Here is a 13,504-nt window from a genome sequence, read left to right on the forward strand (position 1 = left end):
AACACCAGTTGGGCTGTAAGCTCGTCCACCATCAAAGCAATAAAAAACAAGTTCCGATGACAAAAAAAATTATTTTATGTGATTAAAGTGAATATGAAAATTTTCAGTCGCGTAATGACGTGTTTTATCAGACAAGTCACATTTCGCGCCGCATGATTCACTATAATAAAAATGAATGAATTCGAGCCTTCTGCAAATACTTCTTTCCGCGTGACGTCACTTATTAGGTGGTTTCGAGAAATAAATTTCCTATACAATACACAATAGAACAGTAAATTAAGTGCAGATCTAGTCAAAAGGTCGTAAGTACTGAAGATGCGTAATGTATTTTCTTATAACATACGAAATAACTGTATCCCTTCTAGTTAAGCCGTTATGGCTTTGGCACGTTCGGTTTATACTATATCCAATATGGATTTTATTTGTGGTCAGTATAATAAGAAGCTCGTAAAAAGACGTATTATCAAATACACCAATAGCGTTTTGATACCAAGTACTCTCATTGCGCAACCGATGTATACACAAATCATTAGTAGATGAAGAAATACATCGTCTAACAAAGAGAACACTCGCAAAAATCGCAAATTATCATAATTATATTATAGTCTTTGCTGTGCGTAATTTTTTTTTATTATTTACTTATTTCATTTACTTCAGATTTTGCATCCATAGTACATTCATTAACAATAACATCTCACATAGAATATCAAAATTAAATAAGAGCAATAAATTAAAAGTAATCATTCGTGACAGTTTTACTTAATGAAAATTAGTTAATTTTGTGAGTTAAAATTGTGTTATAGTTTTAATCTTTAGTAAATTATTGTAATATATTGATAACGACTTTTTTATTCGACTTAATGGTAATTCTAACTGGGGGCGGGTAACACTGGGTGAAGTTACGTTTTTCATGGCGGCCAATGTCAGTGATGGCGGTCATTCACACGCCCATCGGCTCTAAATCACTAATTATTGTTGTAACCCCTAATTGTTTAACTAATTTAACTGTCTGTATAATTGAATATGCAAGTTCGAAAAGGGCACATGTCGCATATGTCAAATACGTATTTTCATATACATGTAGTTTTGAGGCTTACCTACACCCATTTTATAGTAATTCCAGTAATTTTCTATTGCTAGTTAACACCAAAATATATCTCAAAAGTTAATATTTTAAATTTTACACTGCTTTAGAAAATAATCGGTTTTTTTTTTCAATTCCTGAACATTTTACATTTTAAGAGATGTGCCCTTTTCGAAATTGCATAGTCAATTAAGATAGTGTAAGGTCAATACTACAGTCTGCATATTTCAACGATTCCTGAAGTTCAACGCCCGCCATGGATTCTTGTGCAGACTACTTTATCAATCAACAATCATATGCGACAGTCCGGCCTCCCCACGCCTTCTTATTTAATAATGTTTTTATATAATATTTAATTCCAAATTTAGTACGGGTACAACAGCGGGAGACAAGTGTTTATTTCAAAAGTTCGTCCAAAGGCCTATAATATTACGAAAGCTCAACCTTCGACACACAATAATTACTAGCAAGAAGCTAGTGTAAAGAAACTAAACAATAGTAAGTTACCAGGCTTACTAGTAAACTAGTCTAAAGGCTTACTAAAAATAAATACGCAATCACGTTAACCTAAAAGAGGATTATCATTTTAGCCCTAGATTGTCACGCCGGTTAGAGTAACGTCATCTATCGCTAAATAGCCGAAACGAATATCAAAGGAACTCGTAACGTCGAGAAGGTTCTAGAAGTACAACGCCATCTATTGTCAGACAGCGGAAACACACATAGAAGCTACTCGACTTGCCCAGAATGTTCTCATTAAACTATGGATGTCGTCTTGACTATAAAAGCGTTGCAGAGAACCATCTCTTATTCGATGACTGTAATCGGATCTACTCGAAGCGAAATAGCGAACGGATCACCTGAAGCCAAGCGGAAGAAGTGAATTAAGAATTCTAAAGTGTTCTGTGAGTGTTCTAAGTGACAAATACAGTTTTAAGTTGTACTTTGGTGGAACTTTTGTTTATCCCGAACCCCAGTGCGTAACAATATGATAAGCCCATCTAATCTCTCTTGGTAGAAATAGTCAGTCACAACCCAGTAAGTTTCTCGCCGCATCTTCTCTATTGTGATTCCGATCCGGCCGTAGATTCTGTGACGCACTGCTCCTGCTAGGGCTAGTGTTAGCAACTCGCTCAGGATGAGATCACCTACCAGTCAACTTGAAGCTGGAATAGCTCAAATTGGTACCAATTTTTCTAATGAAACACGTACTCAACAAATGTTCACGATTGACTTCCACGGTGAAGGAATAACATCGTGTAATAAAAATCAAACCCGCAAAATAACAATTTGCGTAATTACTGGTGGTAGGACCTCTTGTGAGTCCGCACGGGTAGGTACCAACACCCTGTCTATTTCTGCCGTGAAGCAGTAATGCGTTTCGGTTTGAAGGGTGTGGCAGCCGTTGTAACTATACTGAGACCTTAGAACTTATATCTCAGGGTGGGTGGTGCATGTACGTTGTAGATGTTTATGGGTTCCCGTAACCACTTAACACCAGGTGGACTGTGAGCTCGTCCACTCATTAAGCAAAAAAAAAGGCTACCAACGAATAGGTAGGGGAAAAAGAAGTCGATAATCCCGATCTCACAGACCGTTGCGACATTCATTAAGATGGTTCGTCATTATATATTTTTTCGATGCATCAATCCACTCAGTTCGGTCACAATTCATTTACCGTAATATAATCTCTTCGAACCGAAACATAAAGTAACATGTGATCTAGATTTAAAGTGAGCTGAGCTCTTCGCTGCTCCAAAAAGCCATGATAAAACATCTCTTATCGAACACAGTATTCGAAAACAATCTCTACTGTTAAGACACTATCTTTCAACGTATGCAATTTTTTTAATATATATCATCTGTTATATATTTCCATACATACGTTTTTATTAGATGTATCTTTGTACTTTTAAAGATTGAATACGCATGCTATATCCACGTATGTAACTAAAAATGCGAGTCTTCAAGGGAAGGCAATTCTCCTAGTCGAGGTAATCAATCCTTAATTATTATAAACGGCATTGAAAAAAGTTCACATTTAAAACCGGTAGTGAAGTAAATACTTATTTAAATATTGTTTTGACTTTAAATGTGTTTGGGACTACGAAAAGGATAACCTTATGGACTCAATCTGTAGTTCGTTGAGACACTTTTTGAATTTCTTCACTTCCGAGAGTTTCATATGCTGATTGATCAATAATAATCACAAATTTTCATTCTTGCACCGACACCGGGCCTAGATATTTTTACACAGGCTTCGCTTCGTTTTGCACACGCGTAGTTTTTTTTTGGAGCATCAACAGATGACGTGGATGATGGATTGAGAAAGGAATAAGGAAAAGAAAGTCCCAACATTTCACCCCACTTGAAATCATAGGAAGACTTCAAAAGATTTGAATATGACAATAAGCTGTGGCAATCTAAGGAACCTAATGAAATAGAAATAGAGATAATATAATAAAAATAAGTAGAGTTTAAGATAAAAAAGAATAATGTAAATAAATAAACTATTATACAATTACATTATGACGACGCTTGCAGCTGAAAGTAAGTATTATACTTTTTGACGAAGCATGTTGCTGATAACTTTATTTCTGTAATCTGACGAAGCATGTTGCGGATGTGCTTTTAGGTTAGGAATACTGTGTTCTTTTTTTTTATATAATAAATAAATTAATTTATTAAATTAGATAATAGTACAAAGTCAATGATAACAGTTATAAGTTCTCGTGAATTGGCAAAGGACATAACTTTGTTACTTACTGGTCGGCGCAGCAGAGCGTGAGCTATATAGACAGCGACGACCCGTACCACGCCATCAGACCCCGGATGAATTGCGTTAATTCTGCCAATACGACAATCCAAGGTTTTGATCCACGATCATAACTATATATCTTTTTTTTTTTTTTTTTTCGGTCCGGTGGCCGAACCGCCTACGAGGTCCCCGCGCCTAGGGGGCGCGCGGGGTATGTGAGACTCAACGATCTGCAGGTGTTGAGAGCAGATCGCGGGCCCAAGGATTTTAGGGCCCACCCACTAAACGACTCCCCTGCACTCTTACACCCGACGTCCGATCTCCGTCCGGGGTCAGAACCCGTTCAGAGTAGGGGGGTTCCCGCGGTCAACACTACAACCAGACACGCGGCGCCACCCCGAGGACGCCCGACCGACGGGTCGTCGAGGCGATAGTCGACGACCATAACTATATATCCTAGCTTAACATTACCGTGTTTTTAAAACATTTAGCGCGTTGCTGTAGTGTATGAAGATAAGTCGAGATGCATGACAGACTACAAACACTTTGAGTTTGCCTCTGTAGCATCTGCCACTGACAAGTGAATATCGGCAAGGGGAGGCTCAGGTAAACTCTTTACAGGGCTCCCTGTCAAGAAATACCCAGGGTTAATACGTCTATCTCGCTTGGGTCAGAAGATAACGAAATTAATAGTCGTGAATTGAGAATCGCTCCGATTTTGGTAAGAATTATTAACTCCTTTGCCACGAGGAAAATACTTCACAAGTAACATACTGATTAAATTTCAAATATTTCAATTTAAATAAATTAAAGAAGACAATGTCCGCTGTGTCACAACTAGATATAGCCCGCGATATAAACTACAAAACAATTTGAATTCGAAAAAAGTAAATGAAACGATGGAAGAAAACAATATTATTGCGCAGATAGATTTTCTTGGGTCAATTTATTTTTCACTAGCGACCCGTCCTCGCTTCGCTTCGGAAACATCAAAACACACATGAAACAAAAAAAATAATAAAAAAAAATAATTAAAAAAGTAGCCTATGTTCATCAGGGACAATGTCGGCTTCTAATGGAAAAAGAATTTTTCAAATCGGTCCAGTAGTTTCGGAGCCTATTCGAAACAAACAAACAAACAAATCTTTCCTCTTTATAATATTAGTATAGAGTATAGATTTCACTTTTGTAATAATATTATTTTTAACCATTAGGTCAATATTATTAAATATCTTTAAATGTTCATTTATCACTCACTCATAAAACTTGGCAAATATATTGACTTTTTCCGACAAAACAAAAAACGATATAACGTAGTATTTCTAGTAATATATAGTTGCCTTCAAGAATAATATTTGCATACCAGTTTCTTTAGATTTTTCCAACCCCGTCACTAGTGGTAGGACCTCTTGTGAGTCCGCACGGGTAAGTACCACTATCCCACCTATTTCTGCCGTAAAGCAGTAATGCGATTCGGCTTGAAGGGTAGGGCAGCCGTTGTAACTATACTGAGAGACCTTAGAACTTATTATATATCTCAAGGTGGGTGGCGCATTTACGTTGTAGATGTCTATGGGCTCCAGTAACCACTTAACACCAGGTGTGCTGTGAGATCGTCCAACCATCTAAGCAAAAAAAAAAGAGGAGGGTTGAGTTGGCATTCGACCTTTCCACAGTAAAACAGTCAACGCCGAATGTCTGGCGGCACTTAATTAGCCGGACCCAAATAAGGCTTTAGCGATCTCGAAGAACTAAATCTCTTCCAAAAGCACTGCGTGAAAGGACACGGGATCCCACCATCTTTATTTTCCCAAGAAAGCCTGATGAGGCCACGACCTTCAGCATCGAAGACTATCGGCACAAGGAGGAACCTAGCTTAGTCTTTGGGACTATTTTAATACCTAAGATTTATCTCGAGTATTGACCTCAAAATGTCTCGAAAGATGACACGTACGACACACGTAGACGGATGCGATGCACCAAACATTATCGTAGTGTTAGGAAATTAGAACAAAAATCTCATGTCAAGTACCGTATCAAAACTTATCGAATTCCTTTTTATATTCTTTGTCGTGTTCTTTATCCAGCGCATGTCATCCGAGTTTGTTTATCAATCGATAAAACGTATTGATAAGTGAGATTGTTGCAACTCGTAACGGAGATCATCGACTATTGCTTCATCTAAACTTATCAAAGCTTATATTATTATGTATTTTCTCATATTCTCACAATATCTGGTAGCAACTGTTTTAACGTTCAATGCGTATGGAATATCGCCTGTAACATTTAATATTGAAAAGTAGCACTTTGACTGACTCGTTGATGCAGTAGTTAGCAGTAGCGATCCCAGGGTCGTGGGTTCGATTCCCACATCAGGCAAGCATTCGTGGGATGAACAGGTTTGTTTTTTTTTTTTTTTTTTTTATTACTTAGATTGGTGGACGAGCTCACAGCCCACCTGGTGTTAAGTGGTTACTGGAGCCCATAGACATCAACAACGTAAATGCACCACCCACCTTGAGATACAAGTTCTAAGGTCTCAAGTGTTTGCTCTTCGTCAGGGTATTTATTACCTATCTATCTATATATACAAACGTATATAAGTATATATGTCAGTCTCTGGTACCCATAACACGGGGAATCCTAATTGCCCCTATGAGGAGGCAGTCTCCTCCCGGTGATGGTCACGGGGCGACCTAAGTAGGCTGAGGCTGCGCCACACGCTACTGTCACTCTAGCGCGCTGGCACCAGGAGGATGGGACGACGCGTCGGCGGCTGCGGACTGCGATGCGGTCCGCATTTTCGTCGTCGCTGTCGTCGCCGAACATACTGTGGAAGAGCAACCCGGTCGGCGGTGTATCGCGTTCCGACCCGGCAGGCTGGTTCTGGCCCAGCGGGGTATCCCGGAACACCAGCGGCCTGGCAGGGCCGCCGTACCGCGGAGACCGACGTCGTTAGTGATCAACTATCGCCTCGACGACCCGTCGGTCGGGCGTCCTTGGGGTGGCGCCGCGTGTCTGGTTGTAGTGTTGACGGCAGGAACCCCCCTACTCTGACCGGGTTTTGACCCCGGACGAATATCGGACGTCGGATGTAAGAGTGCAGGGGAGTCGTTTAGTGAGTGGGCCCTAAAATTTCTTGGGCCCGCGGTCTGCTCTCAACACCTGCAGATCGTTGAGGCGCCAGCGCACCCCCGGCACCCGACCCGAAAAAAAAAAGGGTATCCTAATTGGGGGCAGGATGACCGTGCGTTGTTTTCACCCAGTTTTTTTTTATTATTATTAAAATTATTAAATATATAAAATAATATTTGAAATTTTAATAGTTACAACGGCTACCCCACCCTTCAAACCGAAACGCATTACTGCTTTACGGCAGAAATAGGCAGGTGTTACCTACCCGTGCGGACTCACAAGAGGTCCTACCATCAGTAAAAATTAACCGCTATTAATAAAAACTAGAGGTCCCGCAGTAGTCGAAATTCGACTATAATTAATTGGAATTGTAAGTTTGTACACTATTATGATTGTATTTTATACTTCTATAATCACAAATTTCGCCAAGACTACACTATAGAAAAATATTAATAAAGACAAACAATATTTAATCTATTCTCAATTTGACAACAGACGTCAAGAACAAAAGTTTGACAATAAATAGTATGCATGCGTGTGTGCGTCAAATACATGGTATGTAGTGTGTGTAACGTTTTCTTTATTGAATTAATGTATCTTTTATGTATTATTTAATAAAAATATTAGCATTGTCCACTTCTTCACTATATATTCTCTATAAGTGTGGAAAATTTCATACTGCTCCGTCCGCGCAATTTTCGTAAAAAGGGATACAAAGTTTTTGCTTCACGTATTAATATATAGATAACCGAGATAGCCGTGTCGTGATTAAGGACGGCCTGAACAAATACAATACAATACAATCGATTACCGATTTAACATTTTGTGTAATCGCCCGGCCGTCTCCCTATCGACTCGATTCGGTCGTTAAAACAAAAAGTTTTTATTGTTTTTTTAGCAGAAAACAGATGTATGATTGTGTTGAAACAAACCGTTTTAATGCTTTAGCCTGAGCCGTGTTTCATTATAAGTTCGATCAGAAACATTTCGTTAAGGTGTGCAATTTTTATTTTATTTTTAACCGACTTCGAAAAAAGGAGGAGTTTCTCAATACAGTCTACATATTTTTTAACTCTATTTTGTATCGTGCGTGTGTTACCTCAGTGCGATTTTCTATATATAACGATCTTAATAATTCTTTTTTTTTATTATTACCCTTATAGGCAGACGAGCATACGGCCCACCTGATGGTGAGTGGTTACAATCGCCCGTGGGCTTCAGCAATAGCAGGGACAGAACCAAACCGCTGCCTACCGCTTAATACTCTCCACAAGCCTTGTTTGAAGAAGGACATGTCATAGCGCTAAACACCGTGGAGGGGAGTTCATTCCAAAGCCGGATAGTACGTGGCAAAAAATATTAGAACTCAGTGGCTCCAGGTAGTATGGATGAACTCTCCTCCGGTGGTATGGTAAAAACGTGATGATGGGATCATCTCAAACAATTCCTCAGAGCCCTCCCTCCTCATTTGAGAACCGATGCTTTTCAAGCGGTGCCATTTAAATTTTATCAACATCTGATCAGTGGTTTTTGCGTTATCTTTAACAATGCATATTTAAATGACTTCGTATGGTTAGTGATTATTTTGATAGAGTTACTTTCTATTATGCAGTACATGAATACGGTATGAATATTTTGTAACAGCTATAATTCAATAGGTCTCTCAGCTGCAAGGAGTACTCGTGGGTGGTGTAACCACTTCACAACAAGTAGGCCGTGAGCTCGTTAATAGAATTATGCAACATAAAACACCGATGAAAAATAAGAAATAATGGTTTCAAATACTAACAAAATAGGCTTTTATAGAAAATCTAAAAATAAAAAATTAAAGTTTTGTTTGTTTTTTTAAACTATTGTTTATTTTTCATTTTTAGTTGAATTTAAATTTTTTAATTTTTTTATTTTTTTTTATCATGAATTGTCGTCGGTTCTTAATAAGTATACCAAATTTCAAGTTAATCCGACGTTTTGAAAGAGGTCAAAATCATGTTCAAAAATTCAGTTACAAGCATACATACGTCTGAAGCTAATAAAAGCGTATTAAAAAATTAGAAACACCCAAACGTATGATTACATCGGCTACGACTGGTACTGATTATGTGACCGCACGGTAAGGTACGACAATCCTGTCTATTTGTGCCACGAAGCGTTCGTGCGTTATTTCGCCTACGCTTTTTTTATTGCATAGCTGGATGGACGAGCACACATTCCACCTATTGTTTAGTGGTTACCAAAGCCCATAGCCATCTACAACGTAAATGCCGGCACCCACCTTGAGTTATGAGTTCTAAGGTCTCAGTATAGTTACAACGGCTGTCCCACCCTTCAACCGAAACTGCTTCACGGCAGAAATAGGCAGGGTGATGAGTGGTGGTACCTACCCGTGCGGACTCATAAGAGGTTCTACCATCACTAAATACGCAAATTATAATTTTGCGGGGTTGATTTTTATTACACGATGTTATTCATTCACCGTGGAAGTCAATCAATCAATCAACATTTGTTAAGTACGTATTTCATTACAAAAATTGGTACACGCCTGCGGGATTGGAACATCGACGTCTTATCCCTTAGGTCACAACGACTTCCACACACAGTAGCCAGTCATTACGCGATTGATTCTGAAACAGTCATTATGGAGGTCATGCTATAACTAAAGCCGCATTTATTCGTTTCTCAAGGAAGGTTACCGTGAGAACCGTGGTGGCGCATTATTGTTTGAAATCTTTTTTGCGTAAGAAATGATTACGCTGCTCAGGGAATTAATTCTTCGATATATACGAAGTCCGCCGTCGAACTAGAGAATCGAGACTTTTGTTACCCTACCTATTCGCTGGGAAAAAAGGTTATTCCCGCTATGCTCGGGTAGATGAGCTCACGGGCTCTACCTGAGAGAATTTGCTAACACTGGCCCTAACAAGAGCAGTGCTTCACGGAATCTGCCAGCGGATCGGAATCGCGACCCACTGAGAAGATCCCGCGAGAAACTCAGTGGGCTGTGTCTATGGGTTAATTCGTCGATCGATGACTTTGACGAAGACCAGACAACGAACAAGCTACTGCATCATTCTCCTCCTCCTCCTTGCATCGGTTTCCTCATTACTGAGGATCGTGTCCATGGCCTTGAAACAGTTTGTTTTTTATAATGCACCGCCATCTGTTCTTATTTGCAGCTGTGTGCCGAGCATCGTGCACTGTGGTATCAAGACCTGCACGAATCTGGTCCGTCCAACGGGTCGAGCTCCTGCCTCTTGGTCGCTTGCCCTCGACCTTTCCAGTGACCACCAACTTCTCCAAGTTGTCACTGTCTTTCCTTGCAATGTGGCCAAAGTATTCAAGAACCCTTCGCAGGCAAATGGTGGAGACTAGACCTGCATCAGTACAAACAGGAAAATACAAACAAATGGTTATTAGCGGTCGCACGATAAAACGCCATTAAAACTTCACGCAAAAACTTCAAGGATGCACCGGATATACGGAAGTAGATTATCATTTAAAATATTCTATTCTCCGGGCTTATTCTGAGGAACTCAATACTCTATTCGTTTATTGGAATCATTCAAGCGAATAACGTCCTGGGTTCGTGAATAATACGCATTTTCCATCACTAGAGGTCCCGCAGTAGTCGAAATTCGACTATTATTAATTGGCATTGTAAGTTTGTACACTATTATGATTGTATTTTATACTTCTATAATCACAAATTGCGCCAGGGCTACTCTATAAAAAAATATTAATAAAGACAAACAATATTTAATCTATTCTCAATTTGACCACAGACGTCAAGAAAAAAGTTTGACAATAAATAGTATGCATGCGTGTGTGCGTCAAATACATGGTATGTAGTGTGTGTAATGTTTTCTTTATTGATTTAATGTATCTTTTATGCATCATTTTTAAAAAATATTAGCATTGTGCACTTCTTCTCTATATTCTCTATAAGTGCGGAAAATTTCATACTCCTCCGTCCGCGCAATTTTCGTAAAAAGGGGTACAAAATTTTTAGCTTCAGGTATTAATATATAGATATTACGTGATTATTAAAATTGTTTGTTATGGTACTCGATCACAGATACAGTTCGTCAATTGTATTAACAGCCTTTTAATTAAGTAACCTAATTGGTTTGCACTAATTTAATTGCTTTTTTTTTTATCTATTCCAGTTTGTCAATTTTATGGTTTCTAACACAATACTGTGTCTTTATGTGTCGCTTTTTGTGTATCGCATTTGTGTTATGTGTTTTATTTTTTTGTATGTTAATTACTGTACAAATAATATAATTAAATACAATAAATAGACTTGTAAAGTTTAATATCGTATTATTTTCTGTTATATAACGCTATTCGCCAACACTTTTTTTTTTTTTTTTTTATTGCTTAGCTGTGTGGACGAGCTCACAGCCCACCTGTTGTTAAGTGGTTACTGGAGCCCATAGACATCTACAACGTAAATGCGCCACACACCTTGAGATATAGTTCTAAGGTCTCAGTATAGTCACAACGGCTGCCCCACCCTTCAAACCGAAACGCATTACTGCTTCACGGCAGAAATAGGCGGGGCGGTGGTACCTACCCGTGCGGACTCACAAGAGGTCCTACCACCAGTAATTACGCAAATTATAATTTTGCGGGTTTCATTTTTTACACGATGTTATTCCTTCACCGTGGAAGTCAATCGTGAACATTTGTTGAGTACGTATTTCATTAGAAAAATTGGTACCCGCCTGCGGGATTCGAACACCGGTGCATCGCTTCAACACGAATGCACCGGACGTCTTATCTGTTAGGCCACGACGACGACAGTGAGAATATTTGCGTGAGGCTTGAGGTCTTCATTACTTTTAAGGTTATTCCAGTACCCTACGCTAAACCCATAATACCATACTGACTCTACCACCAGAAATCATACTAAACCATTATATGAGAAATTGCTAATCTCATTTTAACTAGACGCCTTTTTTCTTTAACCACTTTAGAATGTTTTGGAAAAACCCACGGAATAGATAAATAAGGATAAATAAGGTAATAATTTGAACTAGAGGCCCCGCAGTAGTCTAAATTCGACTATAATTAATTGGAATTGTAAGTTTGTACACTATTATGAATGTATTTTATACTTCCATAATCACAAATTTCGCCAAGACTGCACTATAAAAAATATTAACAAAGACAAACCATATTCTATTCTCAATTTGACAACAGACGTCAAGAACAAAAGTTTGACAATAAATAGTATGCATGCGTGTGTGCGTCAAATACATTGTATGTAGTGTGTGTTTTCTTTATTGATTTAATGTATCTTTTATGCTATATTTAAAAAAAAATATTAGCATTGTTCACTTCTCTATATTGTCTATAGGTGCGGAAAATTTCATACTCCTCCGTCCGCGCAATTTTCGTAAAAAGGGATACAAAGTTTTTGCTTCACGTATTAATATACAGATATAGATGAATAAATGAACATACGAAAATTAATTTACAAATTTTTATAAAAACAAAATAATATATTATTACGAAATCGAAATTATGATTTTTCGAATGTTTGTACAAGTGTTAATGAGAGTATCATTATTTAGCAATTAATATCTGCGCTATCATATCTACACTTCTTTATAGAGAACTGTCGTTTTTTAGGAAGGAATTTTACTGATGGCTCTCAGGCCTTTCCAGTTTCACCAGGACAAGTGGGCGAGCACGGGCTCAGCCAGGAGGGGTGGGATTCGCTAACAACTGCCGGAGTGCCTCCAAAGGAGACTTAACAGCTTAAGGGCAGGTGCGGTCCGTTGAGAATATCTGGCGAGAAACTCAGTGGGCTGATGTTTGCATTACGTTACTCGTCGAACTCTTTGCCGACAGTTAAATTCCCGTGTCTTGCAGGCTCATAGAAATAAAACAAAATACATAATAAATAATAAAAAAACGTTTTTAATTTATAAATCTTATTGTAGAAGTAATATTTGTTACTGAAAAATAAAATTCTGATTCATCATACAACTCGCTTACGCTTAACGCAAGATTTGCTTATCATTTAATTTTCGGCGAATAATGTACAGCGTTTATTAACACTCTTGCTTGCTAGCACTGGCCCTAGCAAGAGCAGTGTTTCGTTGAATCTACCGCCGGATCGGGACCGCGGCGCAGTGGTAAGATCCGGCAAGAAATTCAGTTGGTTGTCTATAGGGTGCATTGATATAACATCACTCCATTAACATTGACCTTGTACAGGTAGTATCTTAAAATAATACGATGAGAAGACAAAAGAACAAACACTCCTAATAAATATATTAATACGTGAAGCAAAAACTTTGTATCCCTTTTTACGAAAATTGCGCGGACGGAGGAGTATGAAATTTTCCACACTTATAGAGAATATAGAGAAGGAGTGCACAATGCTAATATTTCTCAAAAATAATGCATAAAAGATACATTATATCAATAGAGAAAGTCTGTGGTCAAATTGAAAAGAAGTTAACATTGTTTATCTTTAATATTATTTGTCTGTTGGGTAGCCTTGGCGAAATCTGTGA

At 38.4% G+C, this 13,504-nt stretch overlaps 3 protein-coding genes across 5 annotated transcripts in view; 2 read left to right on the forward strand and 1 right to left on the reverse strand.

Moving 5' to 3' along the window:
• The window catches only part of mmd (disintegrin and metalloproteinase domain-containing protein mind-meld), a 937,314-nt gene that overhangs the window by 616,979 nt on the left and 306,831 nt on the right, over positions 1 to 13,504 (forward strand). The gene's annotated exons all lie outside the window — the stretch shown is intronic.
• LOC114248933 (uncharacterized) overlaps positions 1 to 13,504 on the reverse strand; it is a 34,315-nt gene that overhangs the window by 14,520 nt on the left and 6,291 nt on the right. The gene's annotated exons all lie outside the window — the stretch shown is intronic.
• Positions 10,773 to 13,504, forward strand: part of sni (SDR family oxidoreductase sniffer) — a 241,398-nt gene continuing 238,666 nt past the window's right edge. The window contains exon 1 of the mRNA XM_089730703.1: positions 10,773 to 10,815. Coding sequence (XP_089586829.1) covers positions 10,788 to 10,815 — 28 coding nt within the window. The 5' untranslated portion in view covers positions 10,773 to 10,787. The remainder of the gene's footprint in view (positions 10,816 to 13,504) is intronic.

This window comes from Bombyx mandarina, chromosome 10 (assembly GCF_030267445.1).
Source record: "Bombyx mandarina strain Sakado chromosome 10, ASM3026744v2".
Taxonomy (NCBI): domain Eukaryota; kingdom Metazoa; phylum Arthropoda; class Insecta; order Lepidoptera; family Bombycidae; genus Bombyx; species Bombyx mandarina.